At 41.3% G+C, this 25,753-nt stretch overlaps 1 protein-coding gene across 1 annotated transcript in view; it reads right to left on the reverse strand.

Annotated features, from left to right (window-relative positions):
• The window catches only part of myo3a (myosin IIIA), a gene marked incomplete at its 3' end in the record, with an annotated part of 83,082 nt that extends 69,754 nt beyond the window's left edge, over nt 1-13,328 (reverse strand). Inside the window, exons 1-2 of the mRNA XM_084173203.1 lie at nt 13,149-13,328; nt 6,634-6,768 (exon numbers count right to left, since the gene is read on the reverse strand). Of these exons, the coding sequence (XP_084029329.1) occupies nt 6,634-6,768; nt 13,149-13,322 (309 nt within the window). The 5' untranslated portion in view covers nt 13,323-13,328. The remainder of the gene's footprint in view (nt 1-6,633; nt 6,769-13,148) is intronic.
• Between the last annotated feature and the right edge of the window lie 12,425 nt (nt 13,329-25,753).

Genomic DNA, 25,753 nt, shown 5'->3' on the forward strand with positions numbered 1-25,753 from the left:
AACTCCTCACATGTTGGATGGAAATGACTTGAGACTTAGGGGCTAATACTGCTAGCTGCCATCACCGGCTCCATCCCTCTACCTTCTAAGAGACTAGCTGTTGGCTTTAAAAGTCTTAGCCTGCTATTTATACCCACAATAAAAATGGAGGGATGGTATGAAATACACTAACTAGTCACCACAAACACAAAGTCATAAACCCCACCTATTTCTACAATTTATCTTCTTAAAATCGGATTCTAAACCTAACCTTAACCCTAACCTTAACCACACTGCTAACCTTATGCCTAACTCTAACCTTAAAAGCCATTTTGACTTTGTGGCTGTGGTAACTAGTGGAAACCCATTGACGATAGCTAACTAGTGGTAGGGATGTGAGGCTTTCTGAGCTCCATACTGGGTCATCATCATTGGTATACTGGGTCCTGTCAATCATTAGCTAAGAGCTGTCACTGGGTACTGTGAGTCATCACATGATGATCCCGCCTATAGGATATGTGGACCTTAACCAATTACCATAATGCAACAAGACAGCTTCAAAAGAAATGCATATTGTGAATCACCATAGTTCTTCTTTGTCAGCTCAAAGGTTTGGCCAGTAAGCCCGAAACAGAACAGGATATGATCCAATACAGATCAGGTGCTGCTTTTGTCATGTAAATTAATTTAATGTATCAAAGACCATAAAAAAAAAAAGAAGAAAAAAAAAAGATGATGATGAGACAAATATGTATGCCCCCCCATACCCACCCCTTTTGATTGGGCATTCCATTTTAAGCTTGGAGATGTTTCCTCTAGGTGCAGCTAGTTATATTGATCAGTATAATGGTGTAGATCTCTGTTTACTGCAGCACAAAGAGATGTGAGCAGCAAAACACGTCTCCATAAAATGACACAAAGATTTCTTGTAAGAACAGCTACGCAAGTTTTTTTTCCAACATGTACATATCTCATGTTTTCGTTTGTTAGCTTTAAACTTGTGACAAAAAGGAAGCTTTATCATTGTGTGTGTATGTGTGTGTGTGAGTGAGTGAGTGCATGGTGTGCGTGTTTGGTCCTCTCCTGGGATAAACGTTCTCTGGCCAAGGTCTCTGATTTCTGACTGTGTTTAATGAAAAGCCCTAACAAACAAAGCCATTATAAACCTCATTGTTCATTAATGACGGCCAGGGTTGGAGACAACTTGGAGTCGGGGAGAACAAGGACAGTGTTTTTAAGGGAGTAAAATGGAGGCTTGAAGACAACAGAGCTGGAAGACAAATAGTGTGTTTAAAAAATAAAATAAAACATGATTAGATGCATGCTATTAACACCTTATATGAAATGATTTCACAACTTAAAGCGTAGAACAGAGCACTGGATTGCTGTTAAAATGAAGGTATTGGGTACACAGGGGCAGAGTGGTCCAGGGTTTGAAGCAGCAGCACACCATGATTGATATATGTGAGTAAAAAAGCAGAGTACCGGGCTATTTAAACGTCAGACTACGGATCCATCTTCTCAGCTCATTTCACCGACGGAATAATTATCTAGCCCTATCATAGGGATCGCTGTCTCAATATTTATGCCTCCTGGTGTATAATGAACGCAGTCTCCCCCCTGTTAGTTTATCTGCATTAAACATGCCATCGCTGCAATGATCCTTCATCATTATGGTGGGATGGTGGTCATAGAATGAATGGTTGCAGTGTGCTGCAATACTTATCATGCCAACGTGCTTAACGGTAATAGTTTCGTTGTTTTGGCTCATTTTCATTGGTTTGAAAATAAATCTATACAATATGTAGCCAGACCTATTCATTTACAGATCCCATTCCGATTCATGACGTAACAATGTCAACAAAGCTGACGACAACTGGCGTAACACTGTGATGATGACACTAGCTTACCTACATAAGGGTTTGCGTTGCAGTTTAACTCTGGTGTTATCAGCTCAGAGGTTATCCTTTGAGCTTTGATACTGAATGACATGGCTACAAGTATTTTTACACCGGCTTACCTTTACTCATGTCATCCAAAAGCACACACTGTAAGTGTAAGACAGGGTGGCATTAGGCACCGTATCTCTGTGAGGAATAGGAACCTCGACATACTGTAGCAACTCAGTGAGGGGAAACAGTAGTAGTCAGGCATAGGTATAGCTAGCCCTGCACACATGCAGCTAGTTTGCTGTCATTCCAGCTTCAGATTGAAGTGATTGTGTTAGCTGTGTAGTTGGCTAGCTCCTCTGAATAGTGTCCTGGCGAGAGAGCAAATGTTCTATGCCAGGCAAAATCGCACATCATTGTTATGGATGTATCTAAATTAATGTCACTAGAAAACAGCTTGAACAAACACAAATGTAGCTACTTGGCTGTTATTCTGGCAGCACTGTTTGATGTGACTGTGTTAGCCAAAGTTGGCTAGGTAGCAAGCAAGGGATAAGAATGTTGCTAGCCATCATGGCAATGGAACATTTATAACGAAGGTCCATAGATTGAGAACAAAAATACTTCACGACTGGGTCTCGTCACTTGCAACATAACCGATAGAATGAACGACCAGCCGGCTTGAGTAGCAACCCAAGATTTGTGTCAGGACTATATCTCATGGAAGGATTAAATAGTATGAATAAATTAATCTAAATAAAGTTTTTAATGAAAATATGTCAATCATTATTTGAATATGTTGGTAACACATTGTATAAAAGTGATAATGCCTTGACTTTGTCTCGGGCCTAACAACACCTGTGCCAAAATATCCTCCAAACACCGGCTTCTCAGGCAGTATCACTTAATTAACAATGTTTTATGTGCTGTTAGTGAGGAGAAGACTAATGTCCACTGATTAGAATAAAAATCATAAATACAACATGGGCACAGAATAGACTGCAATATCAATTTATGACTAATACGATGCTGGAAAAGCTATTAGTACCACAAAGATAATAATACAAAATGTAACATTAGGCTGACGTTATAGAGGTTGTTTGCTTAATGTATAATAAGGGACTGAAACACTGCTGTGTGTTTTCAAAGATAGGAGGCCATTGAAGTTGAATTAAAGTTTCTCCTAACTAAACTCCTAATTATGTTAGGTCATGGCTTTTTCATCATAAAGTACCAAGTAAATTTAAAAAGCAATGTGGAATATTATCTTGAGAATCAATAGCACAGTTCCTTGGGTTTACCATTCAACCATGAGAACCAAAAATATCAAGGTATACCATTTAGGTCGACAATATTCCCAATTAGAGAATCAAATTGGTTCCTTTATTGGTATCTTTGAAGTTTTGATAGGGTTGAGGTCTCAGACCTTCAATGGACTCAGATTGGGAGCAAGAGATGAAAGCTCCCTCATCTCCCAACATCCGCTATCTATCATAAAGGAGTCCACTAGAGAGACTGAGTTATAAGCACCAGAGCAGAGCCCAATGAGGAAGCAACAAAGTGAAGGATGCAATTTGTGCAGATCGTCGTCATAATGAGCAGTGTGGCGTGAGGAGAGGGGATCCTCTGATCCACAATGAAACATGGAAAATTGCAGTTCAGAAGGAAGGACCGTAACCATGGTGATTGCATCCTCTATCACCCATCCTCACCCCTTTGTATCTTCCCCTTTCCCTTTGTATACACACACTCTCATACAAACACTCGTACACACACAGATGCACGCACACACACACACACACATACACAGACACGCAGGCATGCACGCACACAAACACACACACATACACACTATGTCCAGTAACGCGACTGTCAGGCAGTGATTTCAGCCCTGTGGATTAGTCCGTCAGATTTGGGCTGCTGGCTTGAGGTTTTTGCGTGTGGAAAGAGTTTGCATACAGATATGCAAAACACAGTGGAGATAGAGCAAACAAAGTAGCAAAGCTGGCTGAACTCCCCCAAACACTGGCTTTGCTTTTCTAACTCGTGGTAATTGTGTTCCACTGAAATACCTCAGGGAGCCCTAGCGAGGACTTAAAACAAAGGCACAATTGGTACATATCAACACTGGCCTTGTGACAGAATAGGATTTATTCAAACTAAGACTGCGGTCCTTGATTGGTATGCTTTGAAAGTCTGAATGTTGTGGTAACATTGTATTCAGAGTATGCATTTGCTGATTATGCTAACAGAAAACCCCTGTCCTCCTGCTGGTAACATTATTGGATTGAAGTACGACTTTCATTCAGAGAGGAGCCTGACATCTAAAGTCAGACAGGTGATTAAACGACCCTTCCACCGAGAAGGAAACTGAGGAGAGCCAGACAGAAACATAAACTGGCAATGTGAAAACGATCTACTGGGCTAGCATTACACAGAGAGGGGATAGATGATAATGTTCAAGCCCTCTGAGCATGGATAACAGAAATGTGTGAGCTTTGTTCAAGCTTGGCTACTTTACCTTAGATTACAGACTTGTAAAAGAGGCTACGGGTAATGGAAACAGTCTAAAGCATCACACAGAAGACAGTGGCATGGAGGACAACATCAGTTAAGTTAAATAACCTTCCCTGAGGCACAGCAGAGAGGTTGCTTGTCCTGCATTCTGTGATAGGGGCTCACAAACAAATGCTGGGTACACACAAACACAAACGTGCACACACAATCACGTGCACATTCACATTCACACTCACAGAACTCAAACACGCACACACACACACTTACACTGGCAAACACTGTTTGGTAACATATCCTACACCTATGCCTACATACAAAGATATTATGCTATTACACACAAACAAACACACAACTGGAATCTGAACATCTAACACAGACAGCAGGTGTGACTTTTGGCGCTGTGAGCTTTCCCACCAGAGCCTCTTGGGCAAGCTGACCATTATTACCAGCCATTCATATTATATTTGAAACAATCTCTCTCGATCTTCACAGCTCCTGAGTGGCGCAGTGGTCTAAGGCTCTGTCGCAGCCGGCCACGACCGGGAGACTCATGGGCGGCGCACAATTGGCCCAGAGTCGTCCAGGGTAGGGGAGGGAATGGCCGGCAGGGATGTAGCTCAGTTGATAGAGCATGGCGTTTGCAACGCCAGGGTTGTGGGTTCGATTCCCATGGGGGGCCAGTATAAAAAAAATAATAACAAAAACATGTATTCACTAACTGTAAGTCGCTCTGGATAAGAACGTCTGCTAAATGACAAAAATGTAAAAATGTTTTTCAGACAGCACAAAGCTCAGCTAGTGGTGCGTCAGACCTCGCTAACACTTTCCTCAGACGCAGGTTGACCTCCATTACACGTGTATTTGGGCTGTTCAAAGGGCTTCTGTGGGAAATTAAATATGAAGAATGCAGAGCTACGAGCCACACTGCCTCTCTCAATCATAACAACAACAAGGCCCCCTTGATTTTTTCTCTCAAATACCACCATTTTCAAATTGAGTCATGAAATTCACAGTCAGTACGTTCAGATGGATCAGGTTGTTTTTCATTGTATGAATAAAAAGCAGCCAGGCAAAAGTCTCCGACTTCACTGCAGTTATTCTTCCTCTTGAGCCAGCCAAATACTGTGCTTGACTTGACATGTTGAAATTAGGAAATCCTTTTTAATAGAGGCATTACACTGTACTTACAGTAGAACAATAAGTAACATTGACAAGTTTACTGGACTGCTGACATTGTGCCTTTGTATTCCCCTAAAAACTCACTACTAAACTGTAACAACAAATGCTTAAGTTTGAACAATATTTATGCATGTTGATCTTTTAATGTTCATGTTTATGTGCATTGTATAAAAGGGTCACCTGGGGATACTTGCTATAATCTTAACGCACATTGCTCAGCTAAATCTTTTACCTGAGGTTGAGTCTTAATCACACCATTATTGAACATGGGCTTCCAATGATGGGGCTTCTACAGAAGGTAACCCCAACTCAGTTCTTCCAGAGCAGTTATGCTTTCTGGTTTTCATCCATACCTTTCAATCAACAACTCTGGTCAATAAACTGTATTAATTGATCATTCAAACCATTGACTTGAGAAGAACAGCAAATACTGTGGCCCTTGACGGCCAGCATTCATGACACCTATACCCTTTTAACACTACTAAGCCGAGCTGAGCTAAACTGGTTACGAATCCACCATAAGTTGCTTGAACTGTGCTGGAAAGGACAATGTGAAAACAAAATACCTGAGCCAGACAATATGTTGGCGTTTGCAGGGTAGTATGAAAAGGGTATTAAACGTATATTTGCAGTTGTGACAACAGCCCCTGGACACCCAAAATAGACTGCGCTCAGCCAGACAAGAGCTAAATCAGGAGTCCACGCTGATTCGTGGAGACGGAGACGGACCAGGTAATATAAATCCCCCCTCTGCTTCTCTCAGCACGGCACAGGTTGAGCCAATGATACCAGAGCCCATATGGCCTTCTATGGGAAAGCTGTACGTCCAGACCTCCTGCTGGGGCTTATACTGTTACATAATACCTTGTCCCCACCTTCACCACTGTGCTGTCTACTGCGTATAGAGCCGACTAGCTGAAAAAATCTGTCATTGACCAAGGCACTTAACCCTAATTGCTCCTGTAAGTCGCTCTGGATAAGAGCGTCTTCTAAATGACTAAAATGTCAATGTAAATAGTTAGCCATTCTGTCCACATTGATGTACAGCAAAAAACATTGTAGGCTTTACCTCAAGAACTAGCCACAACTGGTCCCCGTTTTTGACATCCTTCTGGTAGTACATCCCAAAGAATTTGACCACATTGGAGTGGTCAGAGAGAGCCTTGAGGATATTGTATTCTGCTTCAATCTCCTCATCGATATCCTGGAAAACAATAACCAACATGGGTCAACATTCTAAAATGACAGAAGATTTGCCATGAATCCTCAATTATCTATCTGTAACAATTTGGCGTTCTGCAGCCAAATGTGATGATAAATTGTTTTGTCATGTTCTGTATTGAAACATATGCCAAATCACAATACATGCTCGCATCACAAAGAGGAATTAAACAGTCATAACGGAGCCAACAGCTTTAAGGGGAGTGGTTACTAAAGTGTAATCTCAATGCTTACGAATCAGATCATTTTTAATGAGTGATATTGTACATGTACTGTGTGTGGGGGTCAATGTTAGCAACCAGCTTGAGATTCCAATGTGACTGCATGCAGGTGTTCTCTGCAGGAACCAATCAACCGATTGATTAAAATGATGCTCCTCTCAGAGAACGGTCTATAGATAATTATTCTTCGATAATGAAAAACAGTAACAAACTCTCTACAGACTAATGAGACAGTTATTAAGATGATGCTAGAATTTAATGGATAAAAATAACTGTTCATTACGCTTTCACTTAATAGTGCCATTTTCTATTTTACCTGGAAAAGCGAATGAACAAAACAAGAGTTGCATAATCTAATTAAACCTTGTCCACGTATAGCTTTGAGTATCTTCTTTTGAAAGAAACCATTGTTAGGAATTGTAAACACTTCATGTTTAAAGTCAAGTGCTTACTGAGCTCCAGGGCCAATAATAAAAACCTATTACAGTCAAGTAGCTATTGTAGTTGATATTTTGTTCTTTCATCTCAACATAGCAATGTGCTGTTTGTGTCATATTTTTCAGCATCTCACCAGATTTCATTTCTCAAAACCGAGTGAGAGGAAGAAAATGTTAGTTCAATTTTATAGCCATTGCAACCACGTTAATTTCAAACGTGTATTTTCTCTAGATCAGTAATAAAAAATATGTTTTGTGAATGGACAATGAAACATTTCCCTCTTTCATGTAATTGTAGGGCCTTGAAAGGACATTCTAGGTGAATCTACAGATGATGCTTAGTGAATAAAAATTGCAGTGTGTGCCGAGACCCGAGAGCCAGACTTTGTGTTGTTAACAAAATAAAGGGAGGCTGATATTAAGCTTTACAGAGAGAGAGAGATGGAGATAGATAAAATATATAAATTGATAAAGAGAAAGAAAGAGAAATAACAATTTTAATGAGGAGGTTGGGGAAGTCTGCAGTGGAGACAGAAGACTGACCGAGAGAGAGAGACATAGTCTCCTGAGTGGCGCAGTGGTCTAAGGCGCTGCATCGCAGTGCTAACTGTGCCACTAGAGATCCTGGTTCGAATCCAGGCTCTGTCGCAGCCGGCCGCGACCGGGAGACTCATGGGCGGCGCACAATTGACCCAGCGTCGTCCAGGGTAGGGGAGGGAATGGCTGTCAGGGATGTAGCTCAGTTGATAGAACATGGCGTTTGCAACGCCAGGGTTGTGGGTTCGATTCCCACGGGGGGCCAGTATAAAAAAATATGTATTCACTAACTGTAAGTCGCTCTGGATAAGAGCGTCTGCTAAATGACGTAAATGTAAAATGATAGAGAATAGGAAATAAAGAAAGAGAGAAAAGATGGAGTGTGACCAAAGAGAAGACGGAGCCTCAGAGGAGAGCAGAAGCCAGTGAGATAGACCCGGCCCTTACAAAAAAAACGAGACATTTGCAGTTTAACATGTGAAAATCGCATTTTCACATTTGAAATGTCTGTTTTCACATGTTGAGCTTAAATTTCACATGAAACCATATTTTCACATGTATTAAATTTAGAGTTCACATGTTAACACCACCTTTTCTCATGTGAGGAGAATAACATGTTTTCACCTCACGTGAATTGCAGTTTCACATGTGAAATTGCATGTTCACGTGAAAAACAATCACATGTGAAAATCACATTTGCAGTTTCAAATGTAAGAAAACTCTTAATATGAAAATCTCACTTTCACATCTGGAATTACAAGTTCACATCTGAAAAAAATTCACATGTGAAAATCGAAGTTTCACATGTGGAATTGCAAGTTCACATATCCTCCTTTGGCCGCCATTCCTTCCAGTTCTCTGCTGCCAATGACTGGAACGAATTGCAAAAATCTCTGAAGCTGGAGACTCTTATCTCCCTCAATAACTTTAAGCATCAGTTGTCAGAGCACCTTACCGATCACTGCACCTGTACACAGCCCATCTGAAATTAGCCCACCCAACTACCTCATCCCTATATTGTTATTTATTTTGCTCATTTGCACCCCAGTATCTCTATTTGCACATAATCTCTTGCACATCTAGCATTCCAGTGTTAATACTATTGTAATTATTCTGCACTATAGCCTATTTATTGCCTTACCTCCATAACTTGCTACATTTGCACACACTGTATATATATTTTCTGTTGTATTTCTGACTTTATGTTTTTTACCCCATATGTAACTCTGTGTTGTTGTTTTATTGCACTACTATGCTTTATCTTGGCCAGGTCGCAGTTGTAAATGAGAACCTGTTCTCAACTGGCTTACCTGGTTAAATAAAGGTGAAGAAAAAAAATAAATAAAAAAAAATAAATAAATAAATAAACATATGGGGGTGAAATAATGTTATTCTCCTCACATGTGAAAAGGTAGTGTTAACATATTGCAGTAGCAATGTTTCCTACCTGAGTATAACAATTCAAGTGCGTAAAAAAGTATGATTTCTTATTCCTGAGCCATCCACTCCATTTTTATTGTAGTCCTCCATGGTGTTGCATTGATATACAGTACATGTATACTATGCGCTACCACAAGGGAGAGGCATTTGTAGTGTTTCTTATTCGTACGTTGGTACGTGACCATTGGAAGAAGTCCAGTGAAAAGAACAGCGAAGCTAGCTCTCCATATCTAGCGCTTTTTATCCTGTTTTCAAGTTTGTACACATGGATACATTTTCTAAATCTAGAGATTACCTGTTTAACTAAACTGTGTTGAGTTTTCTGGTCTTTTTTATGTATAATTTAATTGTTTTGACCGAGTGAAAAACAAGTGCGATTATCCGATTTTCATGAGTGTAGCCAAGCTAAGAAGCTAGCTAGCTAGTCTACTTTTGTATGCAAGTCAATGAGAACAAGATGGCGTTTCTGAGGATATTTTATTTCCGTTATAAATGTTTTGGCTCTTAGATAGTGGGGAGAACAAGTATTTGATACACTGCCGATTTTGCAGGTTTTCCTACTCACAAAGCATGTAGAGGTCTGTAATTTTTATCATAGATACACTTCAACTGTGAGAGACGGAATCTAAAACAAAAATCCAGAAAATCACATTGTATGATTTTTAAGTAATTAATTTGCATTTTATTGCATGACATACGTATTTGATCACCTACCAACCAGTAAGAATTCCGGCTCTCACGGACCTGTTAGTTTTTCTTTAATAATAATATGCCATTTAGCAGACGCTTTTATCCAAAGCGACTTACAGTCATGTGTGCATACATTTTTACGTATGGGTGGTCCCGGGGATCGAACCCACTACCCTGGCATTACAAGCGCCATGCTCTACCAATTGAGCTACAGAGAAGCCCTCCTGTTCTCCACTCATTACCTGTGTTAACTGCACCTGTATGAACTTGTTACCTGTATAAAAGACACCTGTCCACACACTCAATCAAACAGACTCCAACCTCTCCACAATGGCCAAGACCAGAGAGCTGTGTAAGGACATCAGGGATAAAATTGTAGACCTGCACAAGGCTGGGATGGGCTACAGGACAATAGGCAAGCAGCTTGGTGAGAAGGGAACAACTGTTGGCGCAATTATTAGAAAATGGAAGAAGTTCAAGATGACGGTCAATCACCCTCGGTCTGGGGCTCCATGCAAGATCTCACCTTGTGGGGCATCAATGATCATGAGGAAGGTGAGGGATCAGCCCAGAACTATAATAATAATAATAATAAGCCATTTAGCAGACGCTTTTATCCAAAGCGACTTACATTCATGTGCATACATTTTTACATATGGGTGGTCCCGGGGATCGAACCCACTACCCTGGCATTACAAGCGCCATGCTCTACCAATTGAGCTACAGAGGAAAACTACACGGCAGGACCTGGTCAATGACCTGAAGAGAGCTGGGACCACAGTCTCAAAGAAAACCATTAGTAACACACTACGCCATCATGGATTAAAATCCTGCAGCGCACGCAAGGTCCCCCTGCTCAAGCCAGCGCATGTCCAGGCCCGTCTGAAGTTTGCCAATGACCATCTGGATAATCCAGAGGAGGAATGGGAGAAGGTCAGGTGATCGGATGAGACAAAAATAGAGCTTTTTGGTCTAAACTCCACTCGCCGTGTTTGGAGGAAGAAGAAGGATGAGTACAACCCCAAGAACACCATCCCAACCGTGAAGCATGGAGGTGGAAACATCATTCTTTGGGGATGCTTTTCTGCAAAGGGGACAGGACGACTGCACCATATTGAGGGGAGGATGGATGGGGCCATGTATCGCGAGATCTTGGCCAACAACCTCCTTCCCTCAGTAAGAGCATTGAAGATGGGTCGTGGCTTGGTCTTCCAGCATGACAACGACCCGAAACACACAGCCAGGGCAACTAAGGAGTGGCTCCGTAAGAAGCATCTCAAGGTCCTGGAGTGGCCTAGCCAGTCTCCAGACCTGAACCCAATAGAAAATCTTTGGAGGGAGCTGAAAGTCCGTATTGCCCAGCGACAGCCCCGAAACCTGAAGGATCTGGAGAAGGTCTGTATGGAGGAGTGGGCCAAAATCCCTGCTGCAGTGTGTGCAAACCTGGTCAAGACCTACAGGAAACGTATGATCTCTGTAATTGCAAACAAAGGTTTCTGTACCAAATATTAAGTTCTGCTTTTCTGATGTATCAAATACTTATGTCATGCAATAAAATGCAAATTAATTACTTAAAAATCATACAATGTGATTTTCTGGATTTTTGTTTTAGATTCCGTCTCTCACAGTTGAAGTGTACCTATGATAAAAATTACAGATCTCTACATGCTTTGTAAGTAGGAAAACCTGCAAAATCGGCAGTGTATCAAATACTTGTTCTCCCCACTGTATATATATATATTTTTACAAACAAGGGCTCATATTGAGTGTATTTACATGTGTACATATGAACCACGCTAATTATATGTATTTTAGAATGTAACTTTTTATGAAATTTGTATATAACGGTTGCATGCTAATTGCTAACCGCTAGCTAGCTATTTTTGTTAGCTTCTGTTATTGTTAGCTGTCCATTGGTTTTTGTTACATTTAATACACAGGCTTAAAAGGGATTTTAATGTATCTGAAATTGTGTGAATGTGTTTGCTATTGGAATGGATGTAAAAATATAATTTTCTACAAAGAGTTTATTTTTAATTAGGGCTGTCAGAGTTAATCAGGCACAATTTTTTAAAATTGTGATTAATCACATGGTCTGAAAGCATTCAAAATACATGATCTATACAGTACAGCTTAAAACAACAATGCGATGTCAAAACAAATTTACCTTGAGGTTAAAGAAAGTGAGCTTTATCAATTTACCTGATTTTGCTAACTGTTACTTTGGACAAAATCAAGACGTCAATATTCTTTATATAAAAAAGCTCAAACGACAGCTCTATCTGAGCAAATTCAGAATTTGTTATTAATCGTAATTAATCACAGCAAAACTTGCGATTAACTAATTTACATGTTTTGTCATTTGACAGCCCTATTGAACAGTCAATATTCTGAGATTGAGAGAAATTGATAATAACTATACATTGGAAGTGAAACCCAGTGTTGGCCCTCTTGGTCTAATAGTCAAGACATTGGCTTCTCCTGTGGGAGACACAGGTTCCAATACCGCCGGTTACAAAAGCACACATGTGAAACTTAGAATAGCACATGTGAAATGTTGAGAAACCATGTGTCTGAGTCATGTGAAAAAATCTATGTGAAACTTCACACGTGTCCGAAAATGTGTCATTCATTTTCCTCACATGTGACATTTTTCTAATGTGTGAAAAATAAACGGGAAATTCCATGTGAAACTTCACATGTCCGAAAACCACGTGCCTGACTAATTTGTCATTTCTATTCATCATGGATGGTAGCCAAGGGCCTGAAGCTCCCTGAAACTCCCCACATGACAGGTCTGGGGCTACAGGTAATGTGATGTGTCCTCACTGTGGCTCCCCAGGACCATAAACATACCAAAGGCTACTACCGGCCAGTCACACTAATATATAGTAACCACAACACCTGCATGGCATGAAAGGACATTCCCAGTATTGGCCGGCTTTAAATACCAAACCACAACATGCTCATTTCAAAAGCATGCACCTCAACATGCAGACACAAATACTTCAGAACCTAAGTAAGGAAACATCACTCACATGGATGGGGTCCAGTATCTTGACAGCCGCTTTGCTGCCATCGATCTTGTTGAGCACTTTGTAGACTTTGCCATAAGTTCCTTTCCCGATGGTCTCGATGATCTCCCAGGTATCTGTCGGATCAGGAAAGGTGTCGAAGATAATCGATTTCCCTGATTGTGGAAACATCTTCATGAGAGATCTCCTGGGAAAGAGAGGGGGAAAGGAAGAACATGGCCAATGTGAATTAAAATGTCTTGTTAAAGCCCCAACTAGCTCCACTCAAATCAAATCAAATCAAATCAAATCAAATTTTATTGGTCACATGCGCCGAATACAACAGGTGCAGACATTACAGTGAAATGCTTACTTACAGCCCTTAACCAACAGTGCATTTATTTTAAACAAAAAAGTAAGAATAAAACAACAACAAAAAAGTGTTGAGAAAAAAAGAGCAGAAGTAAAATAAAGTGACAGTAGGGAGGCTATATATACAATAAAATAAAGTGACAGTAGGGAGGCTATATATACAGGGGGGTACCGTTGCATAGTCAATGTGCGGGGGCACCGGCTAGTTGAGGTAGTTGAGGTAATATGTACATGTGGGTAGAGTTAAAGTGACTATGCATAAATACTTAACAGAGTAGCAGCAGCGTAAAAAGATGGGGTGGGGGGGCAGTGCAAATAGTCCGGGTAGCCATGATTAGCTGTTCAGGAGTCTTATGGCTTGGGGGTAGAAGCTGTTGAGAAGTCTTTTGGACCTAGACTTGGCACTCCGGTACCGCTTGCCGTGCGGTAGCAGAGAGAACAGTCTATGACTAGGGTGGCTGGAGTCTTTGACAATTTTGAGGGCCTTCCTCTGACACCGCCTGGTATAGAGGTCCTGGATGGCAGGGAGCTTTGCCCCAGTGATGTACTGGGCCGTACGCACTACCCTCTGTAGTGCCTTGCGGTCAGAGGCCAAGCAGTTGCCATACCAGGCGGTGATGCAACCAGTCAGGATGCTCTCGATGGTGCAGCTGTAGAATTTTTTGAGGATCTGAGGACCCATGCCAAATCTTTTTAGTCTCCTGAGGGGGAATAGGCTTTGTCGTGCCCTCTTCACGACTGTCTTGGTGTGTTTGGACCATGATAGTTCGTTGGTGATGTGGACACCAAAGAACTTGAAGCTCTCAACCTGTTCCACTACAGCCCCGTCGATGAGAATGGGGGCGTGCTCAGTCCTCTTTTTTTTCCTGTAGTCCACAATCATCTCCTTTGTCTTGGTCACGTTGAGGGAGAGGTTGTTGTCCTGGCACCACACGGCCAGATCTCTGACCTCCTCCCTATAGGCTGTCTCATCGTTGTCGGTGATCAGGCCTACCACTGTTGTGTCGTCGGCAAACTTAATGATGGTGTTGGAGTCGTGCCTGGCCATGCAGTCATGGGTGAACAGAGAGTACAGGAGGGGACTGAGCACGCACCCCTGAGGGGCCCCCGTGTTGAGGATCAGTGTGGCAGATGTGTTGTTACCTACCCTTACCACCTGGGGGCGGCCCGTCAGGAAGTCCAGGATCCAGTTGCAGAGGGAGGTGTTTAGTCCCAGGATCCTTAGCTTAGTGATGAGCTTAGAGGGCACTATGGTGTTGAATGCTGAGCTGTAGTCAATGAATAGCATTCTCACGTAGGTGTTCCTCTTGTCCAGGTGGGAAAGGGCAGTGTGGAGTGCGATAGAGATTGCATCATCTGTGGATCTGTTGGGGCGGTATGCAAATTGGAGTGGGTCTAGGGTTTCTGGGATTATGCTGTTGATGTGAGCCATGACCAGTCTTTCAAAGCACTTCATGGCTACAGACGTCAGTGCTACGGGTCGGTAGTCATTTAGGCAGGTTATCTTAGAGTTCTTGGGCACGGGGACTATGGTGGTCTGCTTGAAACATGTTGGTATTACAGACTCAGTCAGGGACATGTTGAAAATGTCAGTGCAGACACTTGCCAGTTGGTCAGCACATGCTCGGAGTACACGTCCTGGTAATCCGTCTGGCCCTGCGGCCTTGTGAATGTTGACCTGCTTAAAAGTCTTACTCACATCGGCTACGGAGAGCGTGATCACATAGTCGTCCGGAACAGCTGGTGCTCTCATGCATGCTTCAGTGTTGCTTGCCTCGAAGCGAGCATAGAAGTGGTTTAGCTCGTCTGGTAGGCTTGTGTCACTGGGCAGCTCACGGCTGTGCTTCCCTTTGTAGTCTGTAATAGTTTTCAAGCCCTGCCACATCCGACGAGCGTCAGAGCCAGTGTAGTATGATTCAATCTTAGACCTGTATTGACTCTTTGCCTGTTTGATGGTTCGTCGGAGGTCATAGCGGGATTTCTTATAAGCGTCCGGGTTAGAGTCCCGTTCCTTGAAAGCGGCAGCTCTACCCTTTAGCTCAGTGCGGATGTTTCCTGTAATCCATGGCTTCTGGTTGGGGTATGTACGTACGGTCACTGTGGGGACGACATCATCGATGCACTTATTGATGAAGCCAGTGACTGATGTGGTATACTCCTCAATGCTGTCTGAAGAATCCCGGAACATGTTCCAGTATGTGCTAGCAAAACAGTCCTGTAGCTCAGCATCAGCATCCAATGTTCAAAGCGCAAGGCCTGTGCACGCTGTGTATTGGAGTTAATCAAGTATCCTTGAGTAATGTTCTCAGGACATTGTGAACAACCCTTACAATTACAATAATCTCAGTGGAATTCCAACAAGGATAAACGCTGCGGAAGTTACAAATCAAATCAAATCAAATCACATTTTATTTGTCACATACACGTGTTTAGCAGATGTTATTGCGGGTGTAACGAAATGCTTGTGCTTCTAGCTCCAACAGTGCAGTAATATCTAACAAGTAATATCTAACAATTTCACAACATATACCGAATACACACAAATCTAAGTAAGGAATGGAATTTAAGAATATATACATATATGGACAAGCAATGACAGAGCGGCATGGACTAAGATACAATATAATATTATAGAATACAGTATATACATATGAGATGAGTAGTGCAAGATATGTAAACATTATTAAAGTGACTAGTATTCAATTTCTTAAAGACGCCAGTGATTTCAATTGGCAGCAGCAGCCTCTAATGTGCTAGCGATGGCTATTTAACAGTCTGATGGCCTTGAGATAGAAGCTGTTTTTCATTCTCTCGGTCCCAGCTTTGATGCACCTGTACTGACCTCGCCTTCTGGATGAGAGCGGGGTGAACAGGCAGTGGCTCGGGTGGTTGATATCCTTGATGATCTTTTTGGCCTTCCAGTGACATCGGGTACTGTAGGTGTCCTGGGCAGGTAGTTTTCCCCCGGTAATGCGTTCGGCAGACCACACCACCCTCTGGAGAGCCCTGTGGTTGCGAGCGGTGCAGTTGCCGTACCAGGCGGTGATACAGCCCGACAGGATGCTCTCAATTGTGCAGTTTTGAGGGTTTTAGGTGCCAAGCCAAATTTCTTCAGCCTCCTGAGGTTGAAGAGGCTCTGTTGCGCCTTCTTCACCACACTGTCTGCGTGGGTGGACCATTTCAGTTTGTCAGTGATGTGTACGCCAAGGAACTTGAAGCTTTCCACCTTCTCCACTGCGGTCCCGTCAATGTGGATAGGGGGGTGCACCCTCTGCTGTGAACAGGGAGTACAGGAGGGGGCTGAGCACGCACCCTTGTGGGGCCCCCAGTGTTGAAAATCAGCGAAGTGGAGATGTTGTTTCCTACCTTCACCACCTGGGGGCAGCCCGTCAGGAAGTCCAGGACCCAGTTGCACAGGGCGGGGTTCAGACCCAGGGCCTCGAGCTTAATGATGAGCTTGGAGGGTACTATGGTGTTGAATGCTGAGCTATAGTCAATGAACAGCATTTTTATATAGGTATTCCTCTTGTCCAGATGGGATAGGGCAGTGTGCAGTGTGATGGCGATTGCATCGTCTGTGGATCTATTGGGGCGGTAAGCAAATTTAAGTGGGTCTAGGGTGACAGGTAAGGTAGAGGTGATATGATCCTTGACTAGTCTCTCAAAGCACTTCATGATGACAGAGGTGAGTGCTACGGGGCGATAGTCATTTAGTTTAGTTACCTTTGCTTTCTTGGGTACAGGAACAATGGTGGCCATCTTGAAGCATGTGGGGACAGCAGACTGGGAAAGGGAGAGATTGAATATGTCCATAAACACACCATCCAGCTGGTCTGCGCATGCTCTGAGGATGCGGCTAGGGATGCCGTCTCGCATGAATGGAAGCATGCAACCATGGTAACCACAATTGGAGGGAAATATGTAGAACTGCCAAGACTGGAGCAATATTGCTTCTTTGCAGAGATGTGAATCATTTGATTTGATGTGCCAAGAAGGTAGCCCTTTTGTTTGTTTGATGTTATAGTCATTAACGGACTGAAAAGACCCGAAATACAGCCAATGTTTTAGGTTTATTTATTCACACTGAAGAAAATAAGTGAAAGACCAAACAGTACAGATAAAAAAACAGGTAAAAACGGTATGCATGTGAGGTTGGAAGCCCAAAAGGGCTAAAATTGCTCAATCAGTTAAACAAAGCATATTAATTATAATTGTACATGATATACAAGAAAAAACATGTTTGATTATGTGTGTGTGTGTGTGTGTGTGTGTGTGTGTGTGTGTGTGTGTGTGTGTGTGTGTGTGTGTGTGTGTGTGTGAATGTGTGTGAGTGTGAGAGTTAGGCTACATGGAGGGGATTATTGGGTAGTTTGGTTCATCAGGCTGACCCCCAGTCTTCGCTTGAAGTTATTGAGGGATGATGATGTTTTAGCAATGTGAGTATAAGAATTCCAGAGTATGGTACCTCTGTATCTGATAGAGAATTGACTATGTGAGGTGTAGCAGTGGGGAGGGTGAAGGTTATCGCAGTGTCTTGCGTTATATAGATGGATTTCAGAATTAACCTGGAAGAATCCATTGAAGGATTTAGGTCAATTGTCTGGGAGGTATGAGTATTTGTAGATGAAAGTGCATAATTGGTGTGCATTAATGTCGTAAATTGTATGGTGAGTAATTTGTGTAGGTAGGAGGCATATGTACTGGCCCAGACAATATTCCAGTAAATTAAGCTAGAGTATAGAGTTAGGAAGCAAGCCTGATGAACCAAACCACTATTTGTTAGTAAAATATATTTTGATGGATATCCGAAGTAGGTGAGTAAATTTGTTCTTATACTTTTTGTAATTTGCAGAATTCAGGGGAGAAGGATTTGTGAGAAACTTTTTATACAACTTGTTTTTTTTAACTGAGGATTTTTTGAGACCGGTTGTAAACCAAGGTTTCCAGAACCCTTCTGCTGCTCTCTTATGTGGTTTAACTAAGGGAAAGCAGTGGTGAAATACAGAATGGAAAGATGTGAGAAAAGTTTGGTAAGCAGACTCCACATCAGCCTGATTATAAACACTTTCCATGAAATATCATCAATCAACATCTTAAAGCACTCACAATTACTTTTGTTAAATATTCTACATTTAATGCTACTAATCATTCCCATCTGTTGAAATTTGAATCTGAATCAACACAATCATTATATTTATAATTTGTCTCATTACTATCTAATGGGTTAAAGACAGTTATCAAGGTTGATATCCTGTCCAACTAAGAGAGATACAGAGTTGGAATCATCCAGAGAGTGGAACGGAAACATAGAAGTGCATGCCTCACATGTCCAATACAACCATACATTTGTGTTAGTTTTATCAACAGGGGTGCATGTCCTATGGAATGCACCTTGACACAGTCCACATAACACCACTGAAGACTTCAGAGGGTTATGACATTTAGAGCAATGTGTGTTTTTGGGCAGGAGGTTAGGTGAAACACATGAACAAACTAGAGTAAATATGTGTGTGTATGTGTAGGTGTGTATGCGTGTGTGAGTGGGAATGAGCCCTACCCCTTGGACATTGAAAACACTAGACGCACCAGTACTGAACAAATGACTGCCCTGTTAGCGTGGGCCGAGAACTCAGGCTGAAGTTTCTCTGGGTCCATTACGCGATCAAAGGCTTCCAAAACAAAACCTAATGGATGATCCCTCTAACATCAGAGACAACAATGGGATAGAACAGGAAGGCCTAAATAAGCCTACTGTCTTGATGTAAGGTAAAATACCAAAGGGTGAGTGTATCATTCCACCTGGAAGAAGGACTCTCAGTACTTTGATGGTGTACTTTGATGGTAGCCACTGGCCAGCAATGTTCAACCAATTGTCTTATACTGTATTAGTGAATAGATGGACGTACTACAGTTTGCGTATCTGAAAAGGCAACTAGACATAATAGGAAATCTCTAAAAGACCAACAACAACAAACATTTTGGGAATATAATGACCAATACAAAGCGCTTACTAGTACAGCGCATTCGGAAAGCATTCAGACCCCTTGACTTTTTCCACATTTTGTTACGTTACAGCCTTATTCTAAAATTGATTAAATTGTTTTTTTCCCTCATCAATCTACACACAATACGCCATGAAGACAAAGCAAAAACAGGTTTTTCAATTTTTTTGCAAATGTATTAAAAATAAAGAACGGAAATATCACATTTACATAAGTATTCAGACCCAATTTTAGAATAAGGCTGTAACGTAACAAAATATGGAAAAAGGGAAGGGGTCTGAATACATTCCGAATGCACTGTATCTCAGCCTAATTAGGCTATAAAGACACAGCTCAAGTTAAAGGCCTATAGGTACGTGCATCCTGTCAACTCCTCCAGTCACTACCTATGTGGAGATTGCATCCCACTGTGAGTTTCCTTAACTTGGATGTTTGAAAAATTAAGTAAAGTTTGTATTCTGACCCACATTCTGCAAACTCACACAGGGGTGTATGTTCCCATTTCCAAAAGCATCCAGAATCGAGAGTCAAAGCAGGGATATCAGTCCCTATCTCTAGAGCAGAGGACACATCACATTACCTGCAGCCCCAGTTGGTCTTCCATCTCCTGAATGGGGGCTTTACACTGCATGACCTACAATCACAGGAAGATAATGGGGGCAAGATAGCCCTCCCCCATCCCAGAAAACAAATGATAGTAACCAAATAAAAAGATCCAACCAACACTCAAAGAGCCATGTCTGCATGTAAAATGTGGTTTAGAAACAAACCAAACAGGCAGTAAGTTACAGCTGACAACCACACACAGTACACCTCCATGGGGCCAGATCAGTCAGGCCAAGGTTATCCCCTGATCAAACTCACACAACTTTGTCTATCTAATCCACAACAACACCAAAACCAACAACAGAAAAAAAAACTTACATCGTTTTGTCATTGTGCCTGGGGACATATTTGGAGGAGAATTAATCCATTTTCGGTGAATTCGGTTAGCTTCGAGGGAGTGAGAGAGGGAAAGCAACTATGAGTGTAAACAGCAGAGGAGGAGCTAACCAGCGCTAATCTCGCTAGCAATCCCCTCGCTCCTTCCATTGGAAACAATCTCTAAGTAGTAGGAGATATGTCAGGATTAAGAGGAATTAGCCAGTTGCACCATGAGCCTTTCCCCATATAGATGCCCATTCATACACAAAGCAAAGCTGATTAGCGCAACCTAAAAATATGGTGCTTGCTAAAGACACAGTGCCATCCATTTCTCTTCTTGGTGGTCTTGTACAGAATTGACTACTGAGCATTGTATTAACTCTATTGCATGTAATCCCTGTTATCCATGTACAGTGTTTTGTTAGGATAACATAAATATACTGAACAAAAATATAAACGCAACATGCAACAATTTCAACGATTTTACTGAGTTACAGTTCATATAAGGAAATCAGTCAATTGAAATAAATAAATTAGGCCCTAATCTATGCATTTCACATGACTGAGCAGGGGCGCAGCTATGGGTGGGCCTGGGAGGGCATAGGCCCACCCACTTGGGAGCCAGGCCCAGCCAATCAGAATGAGTTTTTCCCCACAAAATAACTTTATTACAGACAGAAATACTCCTCAATTTCATCAGCTGTCTGGGTGGCTGGTCTCAGACGGATGTGGAGGTCCTGGGCTGGCGTGGTTACACGTAATCTGCGGTTGTGAGGTCGGTTGGACGTACTGCCAAATTATCTAAAGCTACGTTGGAGACGGTTTATGGTAGAGAAATGAACATTCAATTCTCTGGCAACAGCTCAGGTGGACATTCCTGCAGTCAGCGTGCCAATTGCATGCTCCCTCAAAACTTGAGACATACGTGGCATTGTGTTGTGTGACGAAACTGCACATTTTAGAGTGACCTTTTATTGTCCCCAGCACAAGGTGCACCTGTGTAATGATCATGATGTTTAATCAGCTTCTTAATATGCCACACCTGTCAGGTGGATGGATTATTTTGGCAAAGGAGAAATTCTCACTAAAAGGGATGTAAACAAATTTGTGGCCAAAATTTGAGAGAAATACTTTACATGTTGTGTATATATTTTTGATCAGTACTGAACAAAAATATAAACACAACATGTAAAGTGTAGTTCCCATGTTTCATGACCTGTTGAACCACTACACATAAACTCTGTATTTCATACATTCAGGGCAACATTTTCTTTGCGCAAAATAATTGTGCAAAGTGCTAAAACTACTCTAAACCTCATTGAAATCTCACAGTGTGAGTTAATTTGTAACTTTTCTTCAACAATATGCATTATAAAGGAAGCGAGTATTTAAATAGAGTTGAGTAAACTTAGCAATGCATAAATAGTCACAGCTTTATAGTGCACATAATTGAAGAAAAGTTTCAATTTAATGCCAGATTCTAATGAGATTTATGGTATTTTTTGCACTTTGCACAATGCTTTTGCAGTCTGAAAATGTCTCTTGTTTAAATGTTTGTGTTAAAAATGAACATGAATAAATCAGTTTAAAAAAGTTTAAGGTTTGTGACTAAACCTGATTACATACATTATTCTACAGGGACATTTATCAGCAATTACCTATGCAGAGCAATTAGGCTTCTATACAGGCGTTCAAGTCTGCCATAATAGAGCTGCTTGTTAGTGTAATGTACAGGGCCTAAGTAACCCACAGAAATTGTAAATAATGTATTACAACTCTATACGTGATGACATATTGTAACATAGAAGACATGGGTGAGATCTAAGAATTGGCTGGCTCACCCTAACACTAACACATGCTGTGGGGACTTAACCCTAGGAGGAGATTCTGACTGTGTGTGGTGTGTGTGTGTGTGTGTGTGTGTGTGTGTGTGTGTGTATGTGAGTGTGTGTGTGCCTGCTTGCTCAGACTGAAGTGTTTAGGTAGAAGGATTAGCTGCTAGGAGCAGAGAAACTCAATAATGAAGAAGAGAAAAGAGTGTGTACTACCTCTATATGCCATACCTTGAGTTTCGATCTAACTTTCTGCACCAATTCGAATTGACAAGACCCATAATACAAATAAACGGCTACAAATGTGACGCACTGGTCAACCTGATTTGTGTTTCAGTAAGACACAAGTTTGGCTGGTTGAGGCCCTTAAGAGAAACAGGAGACCCTATCTGACCGCCACAAGGGGTAATGAGACCTGGTTAATCTGTGTCTGATGAGTGGGTTAAAGTTTCGTCTTAACCTTGGCATTGGAAGGCATGCCAGGATAAACTTTCTCATTTGGGTATATCAAAGTCAACTTGTCTTGGCCATTACAGTCTCCCTGATTGTCTGTATTTACATTATTAGTCATTTATAGGGAAGCATGTGCTTTAATATTTAAAGTGTAAACCAAATGTAAGAGTATATTTTATTGCTCTCCTGTTGATAAGCCTTCACGGAATCCAGCACAAAAATCCACATAGAATATTACCTGCTAGCATGCTCTGATCTAACATTTGGTTGTTAATAACACACCTCAGATATGTATTTCCATAAATATATTACATTTTCAACCATTGCTACTGTCATTATGTTTTCACACAGATAAAGGAGTAAAGTAAACTGCTCTTAAGAGTGACCCACTTCACAATAGACTTATAGATATATTATTGTAACAATGACCTGAAGCTCCAGAGTTTTACAGAAACAAGCCTGTTGACAACTACCATCACATGTAAAAAGTTAATACAACATAAAGATTCACTGACCTTTGAGAGGGAAGAAGCCTGGTTCTACCCAAAGACACACCATGCTCACATGCAGTCACTCCCAATGACTTGCAAATAAGACAAGCTCCAACTACACAAACACTCTTCTTTGCATGCATTGACAATAAACTTCAGTGTGCACATCTCAAAAGGCCAAAGACTGAGACCTACTGTGCAGTCCATTTCAAATGATTCTCATAACCATCAAAAGCATCAGTTTAACAGCCAGACCTGAAATCAAATTATAATTTCAATATACTTACTGCTCTGAGAGTGCGTCTACATGTTTGAGTATCAATCCTTGATATCAGTGTTAATCAGCAAGAGCGGTCTGTAGTCACTCACGGCTGGGCTCACCTTCTTCAACAATCTATTATTCATCCAGAATAAGTAACACTATATTGCAGAGTATGTTAAAGTTATCACGCTCTGACAATCAGTTTAATGGTCCTTCCTATGGAGGCATTGGGAAGTCCGATAGATGAATCCATAAATGAGACTAGAGATGGCATCTTCAAAACAGGCTTCAGCATGGGCACCCAGAAGTCCTAGTCAGGTGAGACGGGCATGACTTCATCAAAGTCTCCTCAGAATCACTTGATGGTGGTATCGGCTTACAATGCACTAGTGTTTTGTTTAGCCTGGCAGGAGTGGAGTTCAGATATAGCAAGGATGTAGGTTAAACTGAAGCTTGAGAACTTGGATGTAAGACTATTTTGTGACTTATTTTGACCAATTGAAAAATAACATTTGGTTACCACAGTCATAAATTTAAAAAGCATATTCAGACAAAACAAATCATGTCAATATGTCATGATCTATTCTTGTCACATTGTAAGCAGTAGCATGTAACACAGGGCTCCAGACTGTAACCATTTAGTCGCATTTAGCGACCTTAGACTTGGCTTTGCGAGTAAAAAAATGTTCTACCTGGTCACCTCAATCAAAACGTCCACATTTTGGGGCAGTTAAAACCATGAATTTGTTAAACAATAAAGTACATTATCCTCATGATTCCTGTAATAAAAGTGTCTGCCCTGCCACTGTGCCTGCCTGTTTCGTTGGGGCGGGCTGCTGTAAAAACACAACTTTGGAAGCAACTAGTTGTCCATATTAAAGAGAGGAGGGTCTAAGCTTTCGGTAGGTATACTTTGTATTTCTCACCGATCGTTATTGAGGTCAAAGCACACTGTTTTACAATCAAGATATCTGATATGGCTTTGAAATAAGGAGCTTGCGAAATTGCACATCGGCCATTGCGAGTGCACTAGGCCTCATTACAAGTTTCTTTTTAGGACATTTACTCTTAGATTAATATATGGCTACTAGCAGTAGGTGTTATATTTAGAGTTAGCAATCTAGCTAATGTGTTTTGAGTTTACACTTCCTCAGGTGGTGAATTAGAACAAATTGAATTAGGCCTGTATATAATATTAGTGCACATAAAGAAGGCAAATTCATCTCTTTTTAATAAAAAAATCAGAAAATTCTGGAGCCCTATTTTGATAGTAAAATAGAAACAAAATAGGTCACACTTATTTGGATAGTCCCATATAGATGATCTACAGATGGTCATACTATCAACAAAGTAACTGTTGATAAGCAAATGCTTGCTAGGGTTTCGGTTAGGTTTAGGTTAAGAATAAGGGTTAGGCTAAGGGTAAAGGTTAGGGCTAGGGTAAGTGTTCAGTTTAGGGTTAGGATAAGGGTTAAGGTTAGGGCTAGGGTTATGGTTAGAGGATAGTTAGTTGAAATGTTGTTGACAGTTATTGAACATCTACTGAACATCTACAAACCATCTACTTGAAACTATCCAAATAAAGTGTTACCTAAAAATAGCCTAACAGTCAACCCAAAACTCATGACAATCACTGGATTAGGTTGCATATCAAAATATCATGCATTCCTGCATGGACATGTTAGATGTAACAACGTATTTATTGAATACCATATCAGTGGTCTATTACACTTCTTAATAAAACATTGTGAATTACTTTCTAAATACTTTCTAAGATGCTGACTGAAATTGATTATATTGTTTGATGCTGTGCCCACCTTTTTTGGGGGGGTGCCACCAAATCAAGGGCTGGTGTCACCAACTGAAAAAGTTAGTGCCACCAGAGCCACCAGGAGAAAATGTTAGTCTGGAGCCCTGCAGTCAATGTAATTTTCTGCAACCATGTTCGTTGTCATAAACTAACATCAGTTGTTATGACTGGGTACGACACTGTGCTTGTAATTTATTGATTGTGCTCATACTGACAAAAACAGCTTGCTGTAGAAATGGAACTGGTAATGGCTGATGCAGGGGAACAGATGGGACCCTGAATGTTTTCTCTACAGAGCTTGTGACCGACAGACTCACGGGCATTTATCCATCATAGAAACACAATATGATATTGCTTTGATGCCCAATCCATCTGTGTTTTTCTTTCTGCAACTTTTCTACTCTATTTCGATCCTTGAGCCAAGATTTTGGGGAAAGAACTTCCATTGTCATCTTAATCCTTGTCTTCGGTTACAATGGTCGT

This window comes from Coregonus lavaretus, assembly GCF_964263955.1.
Source record: "Coregonus lavaretus genome assembly, chromosome: 2".
Lineage (NCBI taxonomy): Eukaryota > Metazoa > Chordata > Actinopteri > Salmoniformes > Salmonidae > Coregonus > Coregonus lavaretus.